The following is a 25498-nucleotide window of genomic DNA, read 5'->3' on the forward strand; positions in this document are numbered from 1 at the left end:
TTGTATGCATTTGAGATCGCAGGAAATACTAAGTATCGAGTAAAGGCCAATATGGGGAAAGTTAACTTTCATGACTCATTCCGTATCATCATCTCGGATCCTCCATTCGTGGTTCCTGGCCATATAAAGTTAGTAATCTCATGGATTATGAATGGGGTGTACCCTTCACGGATCAATCGTTGTTGTTTTTCGTGTCCCTGTGGTTGTCTTAAATGATCCATGAACGGTTTACAAGTTCCTTACAAAATTTATTGACGGCTCCCGATTTTTATTGTCTCTTATCGTATAACATCAAATCTCACTTCCTATGATTGTCAAACACATTCCCAATATGCTTAAGTAGGTGTTTCAAATGTCGCTTATAGTAACTTCGACCAAGTAACCAGAGAAAGTAACCTGTGTAACAGTAACAGAGTAAACACTAACTGAGCAACCCCTGTAACACTAATGAAATAACCCCTATTATGGCTTACCACACGGTGTGGCCAACATAAGAATTTGTGTAAAACGTTTGTGTTACATCAGTATGTTACCTTTGAAAACTTAATACATTTGCTATCCAAAAAAAAAAAAAAACACTAAAAACTTGTAATAATATACAAAGTATAACAACTAGTAGTAAATTCATTTAGTAGGGTTTTTTTTTTTTTATCAAAACATAATTAAGGATAATGTTAATAAGACTTTGTACAAAAGATCTTAAAACACCATTGCAGATCCAAAATATGCACATATGATTAAGTATGATCAAATAAGTTTATTACAATGAATGACCATCGATAAAATATCAATTGACAAACAAATAGACTCGGGAATTCCAATGACCCCAAAAAAACCTTGCTCTCATTGTACAAGCAAAGCAGCCTCCCACACTCTCAAGTCTCAATCTCCAAACTTGCTGTTATAAACAAAAGAATAAGAAAAAGAAATGAGATAAAACAGATAGCAAAAGATACAATTTATACAACAAACCACCTCATCAAACCATTTTAGTCATCTAGCTGCATTAGTACATAATATACACCGCATTCGAGAGGAGTCTGACTGACGTTCACCATTCTCTTCGTCATCAAATTCATCATACTCAGAATCAAGGGAACCATCCTGAGCTTCATTCTCATCACTATATGTATTGACTGAGTCCATATAACAAGTCATGTGATATGCATGACAGCAAAAGAAAATGACAACTGAGACATTTTGGATGGAAAAGGGATCAAAGCATATGCAACATCTGCCTCCCACCCTAGTCTTAGACTTCAAATCCATGTTTTTGAAACTTGGTGGTTTTGCAAAGGACTCTTCCATCCTCTTTTCATCTCTCTTAGTTCTAGCCTCATCCTCTGTGTTATTCATATAAACCGCATGCCTTGCTTCTTTGTAGTACTTAACCAAAAGATTGACAATATCAGCCTGTTGTTCCCACCAAAACAACCAATAATTTCAGTGCAAATTGAAGATGATTCAAACAGCAGGCTACTAAATTGAAGAATTACCTTTAAAATATCATTACAACCATGTCTGAGTGAGGTTTCAGTTCTATAGTCAGTTATGATTTTGACCAATCGATCCCTGAGCCTGTAATTACATTATGAAGAATTAGTAACAGCAATAGAGATTAGTAAAAACCAAAGTTCTTTTAAGGTATCTATAATATAATATTGGCTTTTTTGTTGTAGAGCAACTGTATAAAATTAATTTTAAGATATGCTAGTAGCTCAAGCTCACATATACAAATTTACCAAAACAATTGCATAACTTTTGTTTATACATGGATTTTACTCTAATCCTAAAAAAACTTCAATAGGTATGTAATTGTGCAGAACCATGCAAAACACAAACTTAAGCATTAATGACCCATTTAATAAGTAATAAAAAAGATGGTAATTGAAATAAGTTTATATACTTCTTTGTTTCACTATAGTTGCATCATTTTGACCATGCACGTGTGTTAATACTACACATGAAAGGATACTCGACCATCATCTTCTTTAATCTCTACCATCTTACACTATACAACCATAGTGTACATCCTTTCCTTAAAACAAGACTGCAATTGTAGTGCAGACATGATCTTCAGGCCTTTTTTTCTTCCCTTCATTTCAATAGGTCACTTTTATTCAATTTGGGCCAACTAAGATCAACTTTTGGGCTTCACAATAGATGTGGCTTGGCATATTCCAAACCAATCCATTCCGAATTTACATCTAGGTCCTTCATCTCATTACAACTAAACCAAGCCATAGCTAGAATAAAGGGAACAAGTATCTGCCATACTCCACCAACTGCGATCAATCAACAGATTATTGAAGCAGCAAAGGGGAAAAAGCGGAGACACAGAGTTATGGTTACAACCAATACATAGAGCGTTTTAGCTTTAAATCAACACAAAGATATTTTTCAGCTTGTAGCTCCATAAACTCCTCCATCTGCAGCTTCAAGTGAACCTAAAAGCCCAGATTATCATCCTTAATATCCTAGCCATCCTAAAGTATTACATGAACCCAAGAGTACCTATTTCGAGCCAGCAAGCCCAGAAAATAATGCTCCTTACTCAGATTTTGAATGGCATGGTTCATTCAGCCCCTTTGGCCTTATATGATTCAAATGATAACAGGAACTAAGTGCATGTCTCACTCTTAGAACTGTTCTATTTTAATTTGTTAATAATGTAAAGTGCTGGCAAGAATAGCTAGATTTTGTGTAAGTGGTTTAGTTTGTCTTCAAATAAAGCTGGGAAAACGGTATGATGATTTTATTTATTTCTAAAGGATAAATTGAGTATTAAATGATTAGCAAGTTTAGCTTTTTTTTTCCCTGATTGTGACTAAACGATCAATTGAATTAATCGGTTAAGCTTAGATTAATTGCGTCAATTACTTGGTTACTGTACAATATTATTATTCAGAAATTATGGCTCAAAAAGAGCTGGAAATAAAAGAAGAAATGATACAAGTACAAATGTTATATCAAACAACCGACCAACATAGTGAAAAGAAATAACCTAGTTATAGCCAGCTAGAGTAATTACTAAATTGAGTTAAACACTTAATAAAGTACTTCAGAGATTGGATGCAATTAAACCACCCCTTTATCTTAGAAAAGAAGACTATGATGCTGTAATAGACTTGTTTTGCTCAAACTATATATACTCAATTTAATAGGACTGATTGCTCATATAATTAATCGAAAGGCTACAAAGGATAGTGGTAGTAGCTTGAGGCTACAACTCTCCAAGCAATTTGAGGTTGCAACTCTCTAGCGTTTACCTTACAAATTTCTGGATAATCTTCTCTACGTTCCTCCTACAATTCTTATACTAGTGGACAAGTTGACCTTAGAGAGAATACATGTAATACTTTACTAAATAAGAAAAACCATAACTAAGCATTACTAAAGTTGATTGCCCTTCCTCCCTTCATACTTATTAATTGATTTGTCTTGATGTAAAGAAATGCTTCTTCCCTATGCTTGCTGCTGCCGCCTTTTCTCCCGCCTCGAATAAACCAACAATGGTTGACTTGGATCCATCACAGATGCCTAGAAAACTGATTCATGGATAAGACAAATTGTTTGATACAATATATTGTCCAGAGAGAGGAGAAGCTAACTTGTGGTGAACTCAAAGGAGGGAGGCTCTTATGCAAAGAAGCTTTAGGGACTAAGTTTTAACCAGCCTAAAAGTTCTAGGAGTTAACTAACTTGAGAATGAGAACAATGATCATAAATCATAAGGTGGTACCCCCTGTGACCATCACATCCCAAAGGTATGAGCGAGGAGCAACCTTGACTCTTCAAGGAAGGTGCTAATCTTAGACCCTGGACTTGGTGTATGGTACAATAACCCACCTTAATGGGATTCAGGGAAGAGAGCTTGAAGGGAATATCTATGGAGAAAAAAAAGAAAAAATAAAAACAAGAACAACAAGAACAGAAATGAAAATCACCAAGGGAATGACAAGATACCCAAAATGAATGGTGACTCAAGTGGAGAGAGACAATCATAACCCCAATTAGAGAGTAGATGGATACAAAAATGGGGAAAATACTAAGAGAGTCTTTCACTGCAAGAGGTATGACAAAAAAACATCCAGGATGAGATTGTAAGGTAAACTTGGGGACTTGTTTCAGTCATAAATTAGGGCACCGTGAGTACGGGTGCTATAAAAATGATCCTGGTCATCAAGCAAGGTTCCTCATCAAGCAAGGTTCCTCAGAATGGAGAGCAAGGCTTGAATCAGTAGGCTGAGATAATTCCAAAACTAGGAACAAGTTAGAACGAGCCAGCCTAAGGGCTAAAGGGCCGTGCATTTGAGATGAATAGTTATGATGCTGCGTAAAATGCTTCTACTTATTTGCATTTAACCTACTATAATCTATACTTAGTATTTAAAAACTCAAACCACAATAATTCATATGCCACATGTCCTCACAACTTATTCGTATGCCACATGTCCTCACAACTCACTCATATGCAAATGTTACTTCCCTTACCTTTTCAATATTAAAAAAATTAAATTAAAAATATTACATAATGTTAAAGCCTTTGTGCATTCCGTAACTTGCACATTTAAGTAAGAAAATAAAGTGTTTAATTTCTATCATTATAGAATAAAGTTGAATTAACTATTACATAAACATATGAATTATAATAAAAATAGTCTTTTTATCTCTTAAACTTAAAATATAGCTTAAACTAATATGTCATTTCATATTCTACAATATTCATGTATATATACTTAACTAAATTAATTATTCTTTCACAATTCCACTCACTTTTTTTTAAAAAATAAAAAAAAAGTTTTCACAAGCATTTACCTCAAAAGTCATGTAACAATAGCTTCGTAGTTTCAACTATTGAAAAGCATACATTTATATAAAAATAACCTATATTAGAACCCGTGCATTGAACGGGCCAAAATGCTAGTTTTATTTGATTCAAGAACGTCTCATTCTTTCATTTCTAAAACTTTAGTGGAAAGTATTAGATTAGGGAGTTCATTATCAGTTTCATTAGATATTGCGTTGCTGTGTAGGAAGTTTTAAACCATACTAAACCATACTAGGTTGCATAGTAGTGGATTCCCTAAATAGCTAGGGGAACATTTCCTTCCAACATGGTTGAATTTGAAAGGAAGGATCTAGATGTGATTCAAAGAAGGATTAATTGGTTGAATACCATCATACCAAGGGTAAATCAATAGTGAAACCCCAAAGGTGATCTTGGTTGGCCCAAAAAGATTAAAAATAACTTACCAAAAGGAAGGGAAGAAATTTCAGGTAAGCCAACTTTAAGCGAGCTCATAGTTAATGCCTAGAACTTGATCCTTTACTAAAGCTATATATTGTATGGCTCCCGGCCTCCCACTGATATGAATGAAGTGAATATCTAAACTAGATGACTACTTAGCAAAATATTATATAACACCAAAGTCCTCAACAAGGCAAGCACCAATATTGTTGGTGAAGAAAAAAATAGGAGTCTAAGGTTGAGCACTAAGTAATGTAACCATCAAGAACAAGTACATCAACCTCCAAGAATAAATGTTTAGCTAAGTAGGTAGGAAAGGGGGAATATTGTGATAAATTTAGAATGTGGGAAAAAGATATTCGATATTCAACCAGACGCGCTATGGTCATTATGAGTTCATAGTAACGCCACCTTTACAAGATTCTTCAACCATACTTGGATGAGTCTGTAGTGAAAAAGAGCATGAGAGGCATTTGAGGGATGTATCGATGACTTTAGTGGAAAATGAGTGGTATCTCATACTCTCAAAGTGTGACTTTAAAATAAAGAAGGTTGCCTTAAATGGTAATGACACCATAATTGCAGCACACAATAAAAGGAAGGTTTTTATGGTGAAAATTGTACAATTACCTTTAATTAAACTCATGGCCCACTTAAGTATACTTCTAACAACCCCTTGATTCCATTTTAAGTGTATTATATCATGTGAGGTCCACTTTTCTTAAATACCGCGATAAAGTGTGTGTTGCAACTATAAAGAAACGAAGGAAGTATAATTTTAAAGGAGGCATGTTATGGAGATCCAACTAAGATTCAAGCTGTAAGAAGGATTGTAAAGGACTTTTCAAAAACTTCCACGCCTATGACTAATCAAATGAAGAAAAAATAAATTTGTGACTCTATAATGTGAGGAGTGAGGAAGCCTTTCTAAGGAAATGGGATGACTTTGTTAGCTTTTCCATATGGGAGAGCACATGTATGTATAGTGATGCGCCAAGTATGGATTGGGATGTGAGTTGATGCAAGATAGAAGGGTAATTGTATATGCATCAGGTGAGGCCCTATGAGGCGGATTACCCAATGCAAGACTTAGAATTGACTGGTATAATGTGGTATAATGTGTTACTCCGACACCTTCCTCGGCTATGGGTGTCACGTGTCGACACAACACGATGCGCGACACGACCCTTGACACGACTATGGGAAAGTGTCGACTCGGGGATCAAAAAAGTGTATGAAATAGGTGTCGATTTCAGATAATCAAGATTTGTAATTTAAAAATTTTAGGGTTTAATTCAAAAATCTACCAAAATTTTGTGAATTGCTGAAATGCAGGACACATACAGACAATAAATGTATACTAGTATAGGGCTTTTGGTCGCCTGAAAATTTTGATTTCATCGATGTATTTTCCATCACATTGAAAAGATCGCCAACGAGCAGTGGCTCCACATGGGGTGACAGCTGTCCCCTCATTTTCAAAAAAAAAAAAAAAAATCAGCTTAAAAAAAATTAAAAAGTAAAAATTTGAACGTTGAAAAGTTAAAACGCAAACCTGTGACTTTGGGAGCTTGAGTAAACAAAACAAAACCCACAAAACATTGTCAGAGTTGTCCCCCACTATACTTCACTAAAGTCTAAAACCAAAAGTTCTAAAACCAAAATTAGTGAAAAATGCAAATCGACCTTCGTGACCAGCAACCACCGGCGTCTGGACCGACGGCGACCCGCGACCATACCATCGGAACTTCAGTTGTACGTGGATTGTTCATTCACTTTCCCAATATCCCCAATTTAATTTCAAAGTAAGTTATAACCCTAAATCCCTAATTTTATGAAAATAAAAACCAGATTTTTTTGTATTTTTTGTTGTTTAATTGTTTATGTTATTGTCTATTTAATTGTTTAATTGTCTTGTTCCATTAAACTATTGTTGATTTCTTGAATGCTGATTGTTGATTACAATTTGTTGAATGAGTACTCTGTACTTGAGTTTTTATGTGAGATTTTTAGAAATCTTAAGTTGTGTTTTTTTGCTTTGTCTCTAATTTTGTGTTGTTTAATTGTTTGAATGGGTCGGAAATTTGGTGCGTTAGAAAATTGACTACTTGGTTAAATAATTGTCATTTAACAGTTATGGTAATTGATAAATTTATATAGGTAATTAATTAGTTTATTTTTTCTAATTTAATAGGATGTCACAACTCAATATTCGACAATTTATGTCTAAAAGAATTAAATCCCAAGATATACCCCATTCATTTAGTACTCCCCAAACTCAAGAAGATGATATGGAAATTGGTGGTTCAAATGCTAGTAATGTAGAACCGGAGGATGAAGAATTGGTATATGATGTGGAACTTCTTCGTCATGATCCGGGAAAAGAATGAACATTATGGATTATCCCCTTAATCAAAGAAATGCGGTTAGAAGAGGTTACATCCTCAAACAACCTTGTCAACCAAAAACCCATGATTTTCCTAAAAGACAAGTGTTCGGAATGCGTCGTTTTAGTGTTAATTGGTTCAAAACATGGGATTGGATTGAATATAGTATTGAGAAAGATGCCGCCTTTTGCTTTGTATGCTACTTTTTCGAATGTGAAATTGAATCAATTGCGGGGGGTGATGCATTTGTAGATGGTGGGTTTAGGGCATGGAATAAACCGGAAAGATTTGAGAAGCATGTTGGGGGTATTAATAGTGCTCATAATGTTTCTTATGAGAAGTATGTGAATTTAGGAGATGGGAAAAAGAAATCAATTGTGAATGTGTTAGAAAAGGCAAGTGATGTGGCTAAAACACAATGTTTTATTCGTTTGAAGGCATCTTTAACTTGCTTGAGATTTCTTTTGGGGCAAGGTTTGGCATTTCGTGGGCATGATGAAAGTATGAGTCATATAATAGAGGTAATTTCATTGAGCTTTTGAAATAGTTAGGAGAAAAGGTTAAGGAAGTAGGTAAACATACTCTTGACAATGCACTCGGAAATTGTCAAATGACTTCTCCCCCCATTCAAAAAGACATTATTAATTGTTGTGCAAAAGAAACAACTAAGTGCATAATAGAAGAGCTTAGCACTTAGTGATGATTACTTTGCTAAATTGGCCGATGAGTCAAGTGATGTGTCTCAAAAAGAGCAACTTGCTCTTGTTTTGCACTTTGTTGATTCAGATAGTGGTTCGATTTGTTTGGATTTTGAGTTGTAAAACTTCAACTATAAAATTATCTATTCGTTCAAGTATTTTTTTTTTCAACATTTTTGTTAACTCATGCGTTGTCCATTTGTCTTCCCATGTTCTAATTCCTGGATCCGCCACTGCCGACGAGTTGTGATTGCAATTTGTGGTGACCGGATGAAAGTACAAAGAAGTATTTGCAAAAAATTGGTTACTTTTCAGAAGAATCACCCAATTTTTAGACAAAAGGAAAGGGAAAAAGAAAAAGGAATGCGAAACGCCATTAAAACTAGGGCCGGCAAACAAATCAGATCGGGTCAGGTTCGTGTTTATTTTGGGTCAGCTACCCCCCAACCCGAACCTAATCCATTTAAGTTTTCGGGTTGAAAAAACACACCCTGAACCTAATATTTTCTGGTTCGTGTCAACCTGAAACTAACCCACTTTCACCTTTTTTTTTTTGGAAAAATTGTCAAAAATAATACAAACTTTCAGCGGTCCGCCAAAAACAAGTCAAAATTTTGATTATTTCTAAATAATACAAACTTTGAAGGGTGTCCGCTATAAACAAATTATTTTACCTGCAACCTGAATGACCGGTCATTTTTTTTAATAAATTTGTTTAACTATGTAATTAACTCTTAACAACAACTTTAATGATTGTTAATTATCAATAAAAATATTTTAAATAATTTCTTCAAAAATATAATTTAAAAAATAAAAACAAGTCCTCCACCAGCCACCACCAGCGCCATCCCCCCGGCACCAGCCGCCCCCAGACTCCAATGCCCGGTGCCGGCGCCGACTCCCCTCCCCCCATACGTCACCCCCTTCACTCTTCCTCGACACTAGTTGAACCACCGAACTCCCTCCTCCGCAAAATCGCCGAAATCTCTCCCCAAAATCTCCCTCCCCCGCTAAACCACCAAAAACTCATATTCCACCTTCGAAAAACCCTTACCGAACCCTCTATCGGTTGCTGGGAGGCCCAATTTGGGTTTTTAGAGTGAGATGGATTTTTTTTGTGGTTTTGCGATGGAGAGAAGATTTTGGGGGAGGGTGTTCGGTGGTTCAAGTCAGCGTTGGGCAAGGGGGTGACGCGCGAGGGAGGGTGTCGACGCTGGCGCTGGAGGAGGGGATCTAGGCGTGGCCGGCGCCGAGAGGTAAGGTAGGATGGAAGTGGTGGCTGAGTGGCCGGTTTGGGTGGGGATGAGTTTTTAGTTTTACAAAAATAAAATTAAATACATTAATAATCTTTTAAAAACAAAATACATTAAATAAATAAATAAAAATTAAATCAAATTGCTAAACCAATAAAATTTTGACACATGTCCCGGATAACCTGATTAGGTTAAAACTTGTTTTTAGCGAACACCCACCAAAGTTTGTATTATTTAGAAATAATTAAAAGTTTGACTTGTTTTTTACGGACAGCTGAAAGTTTGTATTATTTTTTACCATTTTTCTTTTTTTTTTTTTTTCTATTTTGGGTTTTAAACTTTAAATCGGGTTGATTATTATGGGGTTGGGGGGTTAGCCAACCCGAACAACCTAATTATTCCAAACAGCATGATTTTTCAAAAAAAAAAAAAAAACATGATTTTTCAAAAAACAACAATTCAATCCATATCATTCTCACAATAAAGAATTAATCAAAAACACAATTGTAATACAAGTGAAAATTTGGTCACATTTGTAACAAAAAAAGGTCAAACAAGTGGCTGTCAAGATGAACTTACCATATAGTTCTATTAATGATAGTTGTATAGTAAATTTGCATGAACTCCATAATAAATTCTCATCAATATGTATAAAGAGAAAGATAAATAAAAAATATTAAAAGCAACCCCATAATAGTAGTAACGAGTGATGATTATGCATGTACATTGTAGATCAACTAATAGTCTAATACTAATTTTCAGAGTACAAATTAAGACCGAAGCTTGAGGATCAGAAACATTGAAGCTGAAGGAGGTTGATTGGCGGAGCAACCAAGTGACCCAACCAGAGTAGCAGACCATGACTCTTCCTTGAGAAATTGAAAATAAAGGAAAATAAAGGAGAGAAAGAAAGTGAGTTGAGTGCGGCGCCTAACAATGTTAGGCATTCAGGTTTAATGGTTTATGATTCATATTTTAGGCTTGGGCCATGCTTTACATCAAGGTTTTTGTAGAAAAATTTAGTCTACTAACCGATTTATTATTTTTTCGAGTTATATGGGTCATTTTTGGGTTGAAAATTTCAACCTTAACCTGACCCATTTAATTTCAGGTCGGATTCGTGTCAACCCATTTAAGAAATCGGCGTCATTTTCAGGTCGAGTTCGGGTCGGGTCAGATTTTGCCACCCCTACTTAAAACCGATGAGTTCTTAGATCTGAACTAAAAGAAGAGAGAGAGTACTTTTTTGACAGCTGTAAAGAGTAGCACGTGTACATTTTATGTAATGGGTTTAGAAGGTTTATTTATTTTAGTTTATAATTTTATAAAGTTGGTGGGACGGTAGTGGGCCACTAGTCACTGGCTACAACAGATGGCCTTTTTAAATTGTTGTACACAAATAAGCTCTGTAGTAATAAGAAGTACTCCTAGGTAACTAGGTACTGTATTTGGATTTTTTTCAAAAAAAAAAAAAAAAAAAAAAGGTATTGTATTTGGATAAAAGGTCATAATAAATTAGGATTTTTTGACATTTGCTACCACCTAAAACGCCTCGCTTCAGATTCGCTACTGTTTTTTAATTTTTTTTTACTTTGCTACCACCCTAAACAGAGTTTGTTAGAAATCACTACCCCATGCCTTACATCGTTACAATTTTCATCAGTGAGGCCGAACCACCGTCCAGCCACCCCACTACCACCCCCTTCCCTACTACGGCTGGCGTCGGCAACCCCACTCCCTCCCTTTCCCCCACCCACGAAGCTAACCCCCCTCCCTTTCCCCCACCACGAACCCAACCCCCACCTCCCTTTCCCCCACCGAAGCCAACCCCCACCGAATGCAGCCCCCCTCCCCGTTCCCTCCACCGGAATCTACCCCCCCCCCTACTCCTACCCTTTTCGACCACCTCTAACCCTAAACCACCACCCAAAAACCACCATGAGTAAAACCCTAAAACCCGTTAAAAGTGGTTTCGGGCTGATGGTTTAGGGTTAGGAGTGTCGGTTTTTGGGTGGGGGAAGGGGAGAGGGGTCGCTTCCAATGGGAATAACAGGGAGGGGGGCTGATTTCGGTGGGGGCTTCGTGGGTGGTGGGGTTGGCTTCGTGAGTGGGGGGGTTGGCTTTGTGGGTAAGGGAATGGGAGGGGGGGTTGGTTTCGTGGGTGGGGAAAAGAGAAGGGGGTGAGGTCGTCGGCGCCGGCCGAATCTTTTGGCATCGGCCGCCGGCGGGAGAAGGGGAGGGGTGGCAGTGGGGTGGCTGGGTTTTTTCTTTTTTTAAAATTTTTCTTTTTTTTTTTAAATAAACTTAACGAAAATCCTAACGGATTCCATTAAGTGGTAGTGATTTCTAACAAACTCTGTTTAGGGTGGTAGCAAAGTAAAAAAAAAAAAAATTTAAACGGTAGCAAATCTGAAGCGAGGCGTTTTAGGTGGTAGCAAATATCAAAAAATCCTATAAATTATAATAATTAAATTTAAAACCCAAATAAAAATTAATTAAAAATTCAGATTTATGACTTTTATCTATTTTTTATACTCCCTCCGTTTTTAAATACTTGCTCCATTTCTCCATGCGCGGAGTTTTAGGAGAAATTGGAGAAAGTAATAAAATATGGAGGTAGTGGGGTTGGTGGAAGAATAAAAAACTATAGAAAGCAAAAGTAGTGGAGAGAATTGGAAGAAAGAGAATATATATTGGATCCACTAGGTGAGGGAAATAAATTAAATATTGTAAAAGCTTTCCAAATAAGGAAATGGAGCAAGCATTTAAAAACGGCTGCAAATGGAAAGTGGAGCAAGTATTTAAAAAACGGAGGGAGTATTTCAGTGTCAGATTAAATTTTTATGGACACTTTATACAGTAGCCGTATCCTAAATATTAGTCAAGACACTCCCTTGACCGTGTCGAAGTGTCAACCAAACTTTAGGATTGAGATGTCGGACACTTCGACACCTTGTTGGACACGACACTTAGAGACGAGTCCGAGTAACATTTGTATAATGTGTCTTAAAGATTTGGCAATATTATAATAAGATCTGAAATTCAGTATCACGAAGGAAAGACGAATGTGGTTACAGATGCCTAAAGTACAAAGTCTGTGATGATACTGCAAGATCAGTTAAGTGCAGATTTTCAAAGATGGCCTTGGAAGTTATGGAGCATGGAAGTGTGGAGAAAATGTTGAATGTTTTGCCTATCCAACACTCGGGTTATTTAGAAGTCACAGAAAGGTGGCCTGAGGATAAGAAGTGGGAGAAAATTCAAGAAGGCGAGTTTTGAATTTTAAGATATTTGGAGATGGGAAATGGGAAGTTGCATATGATGCTGAAGTGGAAGAGACTAAAATGAGTGGATGATATTCCAACATTCAGAGAGGAAAAGACAGATAGAGCTTACTAAAGACAAACAATGATTGACACGAAATGCAGTCTGAAAACCATCAGCACAAGGAAGATCAGAAAGGGCCTTTATATCGAATGTACATCTACATTTACAAGTACTACAAGGACATAACAGTACTAACCTAGGTATTTCCAGTCCATCAGGCACAACATTTACAATATGAAGAGGATCAAGGTTGCCAACAGTATGTTCCAGCAACATTCCAACCTGCAAACAGGAAAAGGCAAGCATGTGAAAAACAGAGACGATGATTGTTTCCCGTATAAATGGTTTAGGGGAAGGAATACAACAATTTTATACCATTTCAGGCCTCTGGGTAGATTGCTTGATCAATTCTTCCCAAATGTCATCATCATTCTGCATGCTAGCAAACTCTAAAGCCTGCAAACAATAAGAACGCAAGCACCCACATGAATACAACCCGGACACACACCCTGACACCCGCACACATACATATATTAATTGTCAAACATAAATAGCAAACTGCAATATCTGATGAAAGATAATTACCTCTTCCATATCACCTAATTCATTGATGATAACAGCAAGGGCTTGTTTTGAATTTCCCATTCTTCCAAGAATGAATGCTTTCTCTTTCAGGAGACCTTTTCTCACACAAAGATCATAGGCCTGTATTCAACAAGAACTAAATACTTTAATACCAACTCTGACGTTCTAAAAATTTGAATTAACTGCCTAATTGAATCTGCATACCTTCTCCAGTGTATAATGTCGACTGCTACGAAGGAAAGTAAGTAGCATTTTTGTATCATAATCTGCATATAGCTCCACCTATTAGCAAAAAATTACAAAATAAATAAATAAATAATGACAGGAGCTCAACAAGTCCAAACTACAATACAGAGAAATATGCTCTAATGCTCTAACAGAAGAACATGAATGCATGAGTCAACTAGAAATTTGAAATTGTATAGTGACTAAAATGCAAACATCCTGAAATGCAGAGAGCAAAATCTACTTAACAAGACAACTAAACCTGGCTAAAGGACTGTAGAGCAACAGTCTGACAATCATGATTCATAAGTGAACTCCTGGTGAAGAGGCTGAGCAAGGTCGGGGTCTAAAGTTTCCTGGTGTAGATTCTGCTACCTTAAATTCATTCCCCAAATCTCCCAAGAAAAAGGACAGTAGAGCAACAATCTGACAATCAAGATTCATAAATGAACTCCTGGTGAAGAGGCTGAGCAAGGTCGGGGTTTAAAGTTTCTTGGTGTAGATTCTGCTACCATAAATTCATTCCCCAAATCCCAAGAAAAAAGGGAGAAAAAAAAAGGTGAACCAAACTTAATACTTCCTCTGTTAAATGCTAATTGCAACAAAGGAATATTTTATATGTCACAAGTAATACCCCTTTGTTGCAATTAATATTTAACTGAGAAAGTAGCATAATCGCCAAATTTAATATAAACACGACCCGAGTGTTTTGACACCATATCATGCGGCGCACTCTTTCCTATCAGTCAGCAAAGGTGCCACCCGTGTGAGGAAAGGGGGCTTATGTGGCGCCTGATTATAGAAGGCACATTCTTACTTATCAGCAATAAGAGCAAAGACGAGCGTCGATTGGGGAGCTTGAGAGCGCACAGCAGGCACAAGCAGGGCCAATAAAATAGCACAAGCACTAAAGGAAGGCAACACAGGATAGGAAGCTTTGCTTCTCATTCCCTAATAATTACTCCCTAAGAGCTTAGAAATTACAATAATTGCCTAATGAACACTGGATTGGCAGTAACATAATAATTCTATTTGAAGCCTAAAAAACTTTAGAAAATGTCTAAGAATGCATTAAAACGTAAAATGGTGAGTTGGATTCAATCAGAAAGCTTCTAAGGCTTAAGCATCCTTAAGAAAAATTTTGAACTAAGCTAGCTAAGGAAATCAGATTTTAAATTATGTCCATGATCTCTACAATACCTGCATATCATGAAAATCCCTTCCAGCATGAGGACTGGCCTCAAATAAAGCATGCAAGTACAGATACAAAAAGTATCTGGAATCACACTTATCTCCAGCCTTTAAAAGCTGCGACACTACATCAGGTGGGGTAATCAGATCCCTTTGCTGGATCAGCAAGGATGTTGCACGTTTGGTGTCAAGCATCATCAGTTGGACAACCTGTGATAAACAAAAGAAAGCTTTAAGTAGCAATATGCAAATATCCAGGGATCTATGACTAGTTGACAACAAAGTCATGAAAATTGTGCATCAGTGAAAATGTCTACAGCACATGTGTGGTGGAATTACAAAAATAGTAATGCCTTCCTATGTCAAAAGACAATCATAACCAAACAAAATACGCAGTGGGACTCAAAGTCCATACCGAAGCTCATGATTACATTACTGTACCTTTTCACGAACAGCAGCATGCAAGTTATGCCTCTCAATGAAGTCGAAAACTTCTGGTTTCAAAAGCTGCAAAAAGAGGCGCATTGAGCATCATTACAGCACAATGTTGCATGTTCAACATATCTGCAAATAGGCTTGGGAAAAAAATATATAGATCTACACACTTACATCAGCAAAGAATGAAAATGCTTTCTCATTTTGCCCAGTTCTCACGTATAGCTCTGCCAATGCCTGGATATTTGGCATTATTTATTAGTAACAATAAGAATGAAACACACCATATAAGGAAAGCATAATATTCGAAAACAGAGAGCAAGAACAAAGAGAATGACCTCTTTCAGATCGTCAGTCATTAAAGAAGCTCTAAGCTGAGGCTCTATCTCTGACAAAACAGTCAGGGCAGAGTAAATTGATCGTGGCCATGACTTCACAGCTGATAAGAAATCCTTGTGGTACGCAGGATTCATTGCAAGAGCCACTAGGGCAAGCTGGATCATGACAAAGGTAAAATCTCTAGTACATGGAAATCATATCAACATTGCAGCAAATTTTGTGGCACAACAAACCTCATATAAAGTATCACTGAGCTTTGGGTTCTCAGTTGGCATGTAACGGGCTAAAGCTGGTAGCTGACGAAGCTGAGCAAAGCGAATAATCCATCTATGAAGAGAAACCAACCCTCAGTACCAAGGGAAAAAAAAGTAGCACAATGTAATGTAGTGAAACCATAGTTACCTTTCCCATGCTGAAGCAGACCCTTGCAGCAATTTGGGACATAAAGCTGCAGCTTCACCATATCTTTTCTCAGCAAGTAAATGCTCAAGATACCTTGATCCCACCTGTTAATATAATATAAGGAAATCACAAGAGCTTAACAGTGAAACTAGATGTTAAAAAAAGTCAACCTTGAACACATGGGAATTTCTGATAATCAATGTATACATGCTAAATATAAGACAGAACTGTTTTTGTATTGAACAGACAGTCCAACGCTTGCAAGAAAAAGACAGAAAGAGCTTCCAGGGCTCTAGTTTCAGAATCTTACAAAAGCTACTAAGATAAAAACATACACCAGAAGCAGAAAGTCGAAATCAACAGAAAAAATTTCACAATAAGATTTCATTACCAACTCTGAGATTACACTACTGCAATTCAGTGATTTCACAAGAACAAGGACGCATGAAACGTAATGACAAGGAGAACAGCTTGTGAAGGAAACAACAAAAGCCCCAAAAATATTCAAGGTAAGTGAATTGGCAAGTATATGGCACAACTTGAACAGCCCTATGGAAAGCTTCAGCTTTTGTCATGACATGGTAACACTTGAGACTTACAGAAAATACAGACAAATGCTGGCTTACTATTGAGGATAATGGCAAAAGGAATCATCTTTCTCTTGGCTTAAAGACGTAAACATTCCTAGTGTAAGATAGTCTTTATTGCAGACAATTGGAGGATAGACGCTTCAATAATGCACCTACTTGTCTCAACACAGCCTTGCATTGTGGCATTCCTCCTTCCAAGGTAAATTCTATCCTCAACATCAAACATGATTTCTTTTATTTGACATGCACAGGTTCAGCAGCAAGCCACCAATGGTATAATTGTAGGACTTACAAGGTAAAAAAATCTTATAGACAGAAAATATAACACATCCAAGTTAATAGCATTTGCTAAGGAAAGAAGAAAAGTGTAGAGGCAGTGCGGAGACTATAGACTCTGTGGAGAGCATGAGATACAGGGAGAAAAAGGGAACACGAGATTTATCTAAAGAAAAAGGAGGGAAAAAAAATTCATAGACAATGCAGTTCAGATTTCAAAGACAAAACTGGTAGCATGGTCTCCTAGGTATATTTTTATGATGGATGTGGGAATGTGTTAGAGGAAAGATGTGGCGGAGGTCAAGGGGGGAAGAGGTGGGGGGGCACATTGAACTCTGAAGCCATCAAATACAAGACTCCTTTGCTTTAGGAAACTTTCCTTGCAAATAGGCCATTTAAACTGCAATGGGCCTGGATATGCTAGATAGGTAAATACCACTCTAGAAAATCACATAATACTATATAATCTGCAAAGGGAAGACCAACCTCTTCGAAAAGTTCTTTTCGTCCATGTGTTGCCTCAACTTCGGTGAGAGCTTTGTCATACCATCCATGTTCAAGAAGCCAATTGATATGATCTTCAGCATCCCTTGTAAATAGCCATAAATCATATCAGCTAAATACTAATTTAATTCAGTTATGGGATGATAGAGCAATAACTTGTAAAAAAATAAAAAATAAATAAAAAATAAAAAAAAAACCAACAACAACATAAGGCAACATAGAGAGGTAGAAGACGTTTTTGTAGGGTCCTCCTTAACTGGGTTCCCCTTCACTTTTCAACAGCACAAAGCAGAAACAGGATGCCTATTAAATCTTGATTGGCTATTACTGAATCCTGGCAACCTACTACTGTCAGATAAAGTATCAAGCAATCAGGAGAGCACATAGCCCAAAGCGCAATCAGGAGAGCACCTAGCCCAAAGAGCAATCAGGAGACCACATAGCCCAAAGAGCAATAATGTCTCGAAGTTCTATTCTATACCAAAATTTTGTCTGACATGATTCAACAAGTAGCTTAAATTACATTGACATAAAAGTCTAAACTAGTTCAAATTATTTCTTGATCTTTCCTAATTGAAATACAATGCATATAATAACTATTGAAATGCACCAAGCACTGCAACGGGAATCAAAGAGGTCAACTTCAAAGCAGTATTACTTGCAAGCAATAAAGGCCCTCCATTTTACAATCTTCTTCAAAGGAGATATTGAACAAAGCAGACATAATTTTACAATAAAGGCCATCCTCTAGATCATCCATAGCATATATGACATTTGTAACCCCGGGAAAATCTACTGCAAATTCCTCACTGAAGAGCCCTCCACATTTTCCTAGTTAGTAAATGTCAATGCCCAGAGCAATTCAAAAGTTTAGTATGCCATTCCGAGTTTTTCCCTCCCTTGGAAAGAATCAGCAAATCAACTTCCTACTTCATTTGAGGACAGAACATCCTTAGACTAAAATTTGATCCAAAAAACTAGCGAAGTATGAACCCTGAGTACAAACTTGAGTAAATTTTCTACTTTTACTTATAGTTTGGATTAGCTTAGAGTAATTATTCAAATTTTAAAACCCACTTGCAGATCATACATACGGACTTACATGTTATGAAGTGGCCAAGCCAAACTCATGTACTCCCTCCGTCCCCAAAACTTCGACCCTTTTGGCCTAATTTTAGTCCCAAAATGATTGACCCATTTGCATTAAAATACCCACCAATTTACAACAATATTTGTGCAAAATTAGCTTTCCCATATAAAATTTTGTTTTTTCATGTATTTTTAATACTTTTATCTCTCTACTTTTTTACAAACCCCATGTAAATGTATCTTTCCAATATGTTTTTATTTCTTTTTATTTAAGTAACTTAATAACCGCGAAATCAACACAAAAGGGTCGAAGTTTCGGGGATGGAGGGAGTATAAACATACCAAGCTTGAGCTTGGAAGTGGCTCATTTAATAAGAAAAAACAATTAAAATTTTGAAAATAATAATCCCAACTATTGCCAATTTGTCAGCCTTCTTCAAACAATTCCAACTTTCAATTAATTAGGAACAGCCCCAACTTTTGGAATGACTTTCCGAATCTGTCCAATAAAAAATAAAAATAAAAAAAGTGGCAGAAAAAATTAGTCTTTCAGCTGATTTTCACTTAAATCCCCTTTATAATCCCTTTGGGCTTTGGCCATTACAACACTCCATTTTCACCCCCTCCCCTCATCACTATGGCCCACCACCATCTCCAGCACAAAGGCACCTCACTAGAATTCATTGTATATAGATCCACCACCGCCCCATCTTTGACCTTCTCTCCCTTCACCAATTCACCCTCCTCACTGCTGCCCAATCAGCCCCTCTTTCCCATTAACAACATTGTCTACTCAGCATCATCAAACAAGCCCCAACTGTCCACTTTAGACAGCCACCTGCCCTCTCTATCTATGTACTCTTCCCTGAGAGCATCCATGCTCCCACTTTCTCTCTCTTCTTTTTCATCAATCCCTTGATCCCTCTGTCTCTCCTCTTTTTCATCAAGGTATGACATAAAAAGAAAATATCTTGCCCAAATTACTACTTAGGCCCAGATAAAGAGGGAATTGAGCTCAAATTACTGCTCAAACTCATTCATATGTAGCCAGGTTAAGGACATAGTGGATTAAACCAATCTCAAACTCCAGACTTCTAATCAAACCAAGCTGAACCTTACCAATTCTCTTCTCCACCAGATTGCTTGTAACCAATCATTCCGTGCACTTGAAAGGCTCATATAGCGCACCTGTTCTCACGGATGTTCTTTTATGCATCCATGAGTAAATAAGACAACTTTTAAGAAAATTGGGGTAAAGCAGAAAAGACTTAGGAAATAGGATTTCTTTTTCCCAGATTTCAACGTCATATTAGTCTATAGAAACAAAGAGCACAAAAAGAATTGAACAGTTCAGAATATACAAAGTCACCCCTTAGCTAGACCATACCGTTGGGTAGAATCAGTTTCTTCATATGCTACCAGAAACGTTGTTGGAAGTCTGTTTCTGGTAGCATATAAGGAACTAGAATTTCCTCAAAAGGAAAGAAAAGACAATAATTTCCTCAAAGCTCCAAAAACAGTCTTCCAACAGTTCCAACAGCTTTGCCAAACACTAATTAAGAAGTATTGTCTTCATATGCTACCATCTTAGCAACTAGTTAGAAAACCCATTACACCCAATTATCTGCATCTTCTAGCTTTCTTCATTTTGTACCATTTTCATTCAATTAAATATAAGTTGATCGCCATAAAGGGGAAGAAGCAAAAAGAAAAGAGAAAGGAGGAAAAAAACACTTACATCAATCTAACATCAGATATAAAATAAACAAGAGATGAAAAAGAAGATGTGAAGCATGTAAAACACGGGGAAGGAGGTGGTATAATAAACTAACCTTGGTTTTGCAATTACTATGTCTTTTGGGGATACAACATAGTATAGTGGCTCATCACCTGCAGCCCATCGACCATTAGTATAGTTGCTCCCTGTAATAATAACAATTCTTAGAAGTCCAATAAAAAAATGTAAAGGCATGCATACTCAAGTCAAATAAAAGGCGTGAACAGTCCCCCTTCCAGCTACTTAAGTCCTTAACAGGGAGCCTCCACCAATAACTCCCTTCTTCCCTTACCCAAAAAAAAAGGACAAGAAAATAGAAAAGCAGAATAATTGTGGATGATAAAAGACTTAATAAACTAAACCTGATAGAGGAGTGTGTGAGAGACAGTAGTCTTTTGCTTTATAGTGTTCAAAACCATGAACTGGTAAAGCGTCAGTTGCCAGCTCATCATTAGTCCATGTAACAATGCGTACTTCTGGCCTCTGCGCATTAGCCTGATTAGAGAGCCAAAAACATCAAGCATATCACTGGCCTTGATCCAAGACTGATTAGCAGAAATATAAAAAGACAGTAGAGCACTACAAACCCAATGGTAAACTTACGGAACTGTTAACTTCATAAGCATACAGAAAAAGAGAATAGCTCCATGGATGAGAAATATGTCCATGTTATTTTGAAAAAAAAAAATATCTGTTCAGCAGTAACTAGACAATACATTTTATTCATTAAAGTAACTGAATTTCCATTTATTAGCTACTTTGTATAGCATAACAACAAGAAGTTAATAGCTACTACAACAATTTTAAGCACCCTTTTCAGCGTACCATACACTCCATTGATGAAAATGAGTGTGTCTTTCCAGACAATATTAATGTACAGGTTAATTATATCTTCTGTTCTTACTTTCATAAACCACTAGGACAATTGCTAAAAAAAATACCAAGACAGTGTTTATTCAGGAAGTTTAGCTTAATATATGATTTACATTTCTGTGTTGTGTGAAACCATGATGTAAATACAACTGTTAAATAGATCTGATGCACAAAGCACTATCAATCTGATCACAATTATTCACAGTGAAAGTTACAAAAGTCCTCCCTCCATCAACATTATCAGTACTTGTGTCATTGTGTGTGCTACCTCGTGACTTCACACCTAAAATACTCCACAACCGACCAAATCCCAATCAAGATCTAATACAGTAAAGATATCTCTATACAACCTCTCCCTAGAAGCCCAAATTCTTAAAACAAGTACCAGCAGTTTTAAATGACAGGCATTAAGCAACCAAAACAATATCAACATCAGACACTTAAAAGTACTCAAAGATCCAGATCCATCAAGAAGAAATACCTGACGTGATGGAGCTGTACTACTAAAGTCCTTCTCTCCATCTTCCTCTCCAGGGATATAGGCTAGAATAGCCAAAAATTCACCAAATGGAGCAATGCCGGATATATAATAGTTTGTCTGGAAAGATGCAACAATATCCACCTGGTTTGAGCTTGATACATAAACAGGCTTGTAGGACCCATTGGCTCCTACATTCTGATTTCCCCTTAAAGAAGCAATCTTCACTGATGTGCCCCAACCAATAATCAGAAGTGCATCATCCTGAATTCAGCTAATTTTAGTAAGAAAAAGCATGAAGTCAAAAGTTGGGACACAAATAAACAGGCCTAGATTGAAACTAGCAAGTATTTTTATCATGCTAAGTACTGAAAGTAATAATAGTTCGATGACAACCTGCCAAACTAGGTGCGGGAGCAAGAGCTCAGGATGTGGACTTCCTCGCGGTCTCTCAATAAAAGTCACGCGCTGATCATTGGCAGTGTCATAAACCTTCACGCCTGCATCATTAGCCCAAGCAATGAAACTCGTCCTCCATGCCACTGCGTGTATTGGACCCTCACCAGAGTGCAATACCTAAAATCAGAGTAAGCATAAAACAAATCAAAAATGCATCAATCCATTAGCTGTAACTATCATAAGCCAAAAAACAACTCCAAACCTGCTCCTGATAACCAAACCACTTCTTAGCGTAGAATATTAATTGACCAGCTAATCCTCCAGCCACAAATCTTTTTAATGATTTTCTTGCATAATCAGGATCGAGAGCTATTGCCTTCATTGGTCTATGATACTCGAATTTGCGTTTTTCGTCAGTAAAGAGACTGCTTATAACAATTGATCCATCATCAGAACAACTGCCAATATATTCGCCATCTATATCAAAATTAAGGTCATTTACAGCAGCCTTGTGTGCATGAAATTCCTTTACCTGTAAAAGCCAATCAAGTCCTTTAGAATTGCAAATTCTTCAATATTTAATCTGGATTTTCTATCTCAAGCAAGATAGATACTATTTAAACAGAAAGCAAAGTAGCAAGTAACAAAGAGAAGCCTCTTGAGTACGAAAACATCTCTCACCATCACCCAGCATGGAAGCATGTGTAAAAGGGGCAAGAAAAAATTAAAAGGGAGAGAGATCTACAGTTATGATTACTTCTAGTCCGATTATGAACTTCATAAAGTCCATTTACGATGGAGCTGATTAATTCACCATCTATGGTTCTCAAATACTATTGACTTAATCAAAATTACACGGTAAATTGTCACCATCCTTATATTGTGAAGTTCAAACAGTCCATTTACGGTAATAATGATCATGGCACATTGGATACCCGGCTTCGGGCGATATCCTTACAAGATTACTATGGTGACGTGGGTCCAAGTGTTAGTGTTAAATATGACAGGAGTGTAGATTACCCTCGTACAAAAAATTCCTAGGAAAAAAGTTTATTGACCTGAAACTCCATAAATTAGATATGTATACAAGTGATACAAGTGGCTTTCACGATATAAGAGAGTTTGCGTCTTCAAAAAAAAATAAAATAAAATAAATAAATAAATAAAAAGAGGGTTTGTTTTGTTTGAGGATGAGAGGAAGGGGGAGAGGAGTACCTAGGTCACCAAATTCTCATCATGTCAATCCAAGATGATTACAGCATAACGCATCTATGTTAGATGCAATAAAAAGAAAACTCAATGCCATGGACATATAGCAAGTTTCTATATGTAAAGTTAGACATGAATCTCCATTATTAGAAAAAGAGCACACCATTAAGCAAATTCAAGCAAATGCAGCAAATACTTAGCGAGAAGGAAAACTACAAACACTCATTAATTAATTGTATTACCCCCTTGCTCTAGACTTCTAGGAGGATTATTATTTGAATAGCAACACCGACATGACCTTCTCGGTACCTATTTCTCTTCTTTTTTTTTTCTTTTTTTTTTCTCTTCTTGAAGCAGATGAACTGCAACACAGTTCAGATGAAAAAAAACACCCCAGACCAACCACCCGAAATTTTGCGAATTATTGATTAAAACATAGTACAATTCAATGTGCATCGTTCTGTAAAAATCAATGTTGCACCAATCATCCTAAATTTCTAGGTCATTCTAGTAATTCACAAGTAACTATGCTATGACAATAATAGAACAAGTTAGTCAATTTTACTCAATGAGCAAACAACCTAATTTGAGAATAATTAGAAGCATGCTAAATTCTACACGAAAAACAAAAAAAATGCCAAATTCAACTCATTATCCAATTTCAAAACCGATTAAAATCCAAAAACTTCCACACTATCCCTTAAACCAGATTAAAGCACAAAATTGGGGGAAATTAAGAAAGACTGAGATCATAGGAAATACCTGATTTCCGAGAAAATCAAGCAAATGGACGGCACCACAATGAGTACCAAGCGCGATCATACGTTCAGAAACAGCGATACAAGTAGCGGCATCGGTCGATAACAAAGAAGATAAACTGCCCCCCATTCTCTGATACTTGAGCTTCGGTTCTTCTTCTTCAGAACCTGTTGCTTCTTCATCTTCTGATAATTCTTCTTCTTCTTCTTCTTCTTCTTCTTCTTCTTCTTCTTCTTCTTCTTCTTCTTCTTCTTCTTCTTCTTCCTCTCTTTCATCGTCGCCATCGACGCCATTTTCCGAAGGAAAAGGGGCCATCTGGAGAGGAATTGGAGAAGATATGATTGAAATTGATGATGAAGATTGAAATTAGATGATTGAATTACGAAACTGGAGAGTTGTGGAAGGAAAAAGGATGAAATTGAGATCGATGAAGAAGTAGTGAAGTAGGGTTAATGGAGAAGTGCAGAGGAAGAAGATGATGATTATGAAGAAGAAGCCATGGATGTTCTCTGTTATCAGGTTAGTTTCTCTCTCCTCTTAGGAAAACGAAGCTGGCATGTACAGGATGAAAGTGAACGTCGCCCTTTTTTTCAGATTGATTTTGTTGGGAAAGTGATTAAAAATGAAGTCGGATTCAAACTTTAAACCAAGCTCTATCTCCTAATCTCCTATGTTACTAGGGAGCCCCCATTTAGGTTGATAAACAAAATTTGTTTAGTATTTAATGTCATTTTCGTAAATATATCAACAAATTATCCTAGTCAGCATGCCATTTTTTAAATAAATGAACAACTTTTATTGATATGCGGGCCCACAAATACTGATTTATTTACGAAATGTCGTGATGGCTTGGATTTTTTGTTTTATTTAAGAAAATATCATTAGATAAACAAAATTTGTTTATCATGAAGCTAAACTTGTATTTTCTCCTATATTACGGAGTATAATTTAGGAAATTTTGTTAAAAAAATGCATTATTTTGTTACAAAAAAATCTTTTAAAAGTTTTTGGAAATTTTGACATTTGCTATCAGGGAAAAGTGGATAACACCCGTCTTCACATTTGATATCGATTTAAAGTTTTTTTTTTACTTTGCTACCACTTAAATCAGAGTTTGTTAAAATTTATTCAAAAAAAATTCAAAATTTAAAAAAAAAAAAAAAAAAAAAAAAAAAAAAAAAAAAAAAAAAACTAGCCACACTTAAACCCTCCCGTCAGCTTTCCCCCTTCCGGCGACCGGCGGCAAAGATGCGGCTTGCGCCAGCGACCCCACCGGAATCGAACCCCTCCCCTTCCCCCACTCAAAAACTGACACCCCTAAACCTAAACCACCCGCCCGAAACCACCCAAACGGGTTTTAGGGTTTCGCTTATGGTGGTTTTAGGTAGTTGAGGAACTCCTTCGTGCCGCTTGTTGGATGCTATTTGTGGCTAATTGGTGAGTGTGAACTC

General features: G+C 36.7%; 1 protein-coding gene across 1 annotated transcript; it reads right to left on the reverse strand.

Annotated features, from left to right (window-relative positions):
* Positions 1-710: 710 nt before the first annotated feature.
* On the reverse strand, positions 711-24689 carry LOC145558577 (vacuolar protein sorting-associated protein 41 homolog). Its single transcript, XM_081619858.1, has 19 exons — positions 24051-24689; positions 22342-22611; positions 22077-22256; positions 21684-21944; positions 20692-20824; positions 20385-20475; positions 17446-17548; positions 16094-16197; positions 15925-16018; positions 15691-15846; positions 15527-15589; positions 15359-15424; positions 14927-15127; positions 13706-13783; positions 13502-13621; positions 13292-13372; positions 13113-13198; positions 1497-1578; positions 711-1413 (listed from the first exon to the last, which is right to left on the reverse strand). Exons 1-19 carry the CDS (start codon positions 24360-24362, stop codon positions 994-996), a joined length of 2901 nt encoding a protein of 966 aa, XP_081475984.1. The 5' UTR covers positions 24363-24689; the 3' UTR covers positions 711-993.
* Positions 24690-25498: the final 809 nt, after the last annotated feature.

Source organism: Chenopodium album, chromosome 9, assembly GCF_948465745.1.
Source record: "Chenopodium album chromosome 9, dcCheAlbu1.1, whole genome shotgun sequence".
Lineage (NCBI taxonomy): Eukaryota > Viridiplantae > Streptophyta > Magnoliopsida > Caryophyllales > Amaranthaceae > Chenopodium > Chenopodium album.

Coding starts and splice junctions, on each gene's coding strand:
- LOC145558577 (XM_081619858.1), bottom strand. CDS start 24,362: ATGGCCCCTTTTCCTTCGGAAAATGGCGTCGATGGCGACGATGAAAGA. Junction 15,847..15,924: donor TCAGTGATACTTTATATGAG/GTTTGTTGTGCC, acceptor GTCATGATCCAG/CTTGCCCTAGTGGCTCTTGC. Junction 1,579..13,112: donor GATGGACTGGAAATACCTAG/GTTAGTACTGTT, acceptor ATGTAATTACAG/GCTCAGGGATCGATTGGTCA.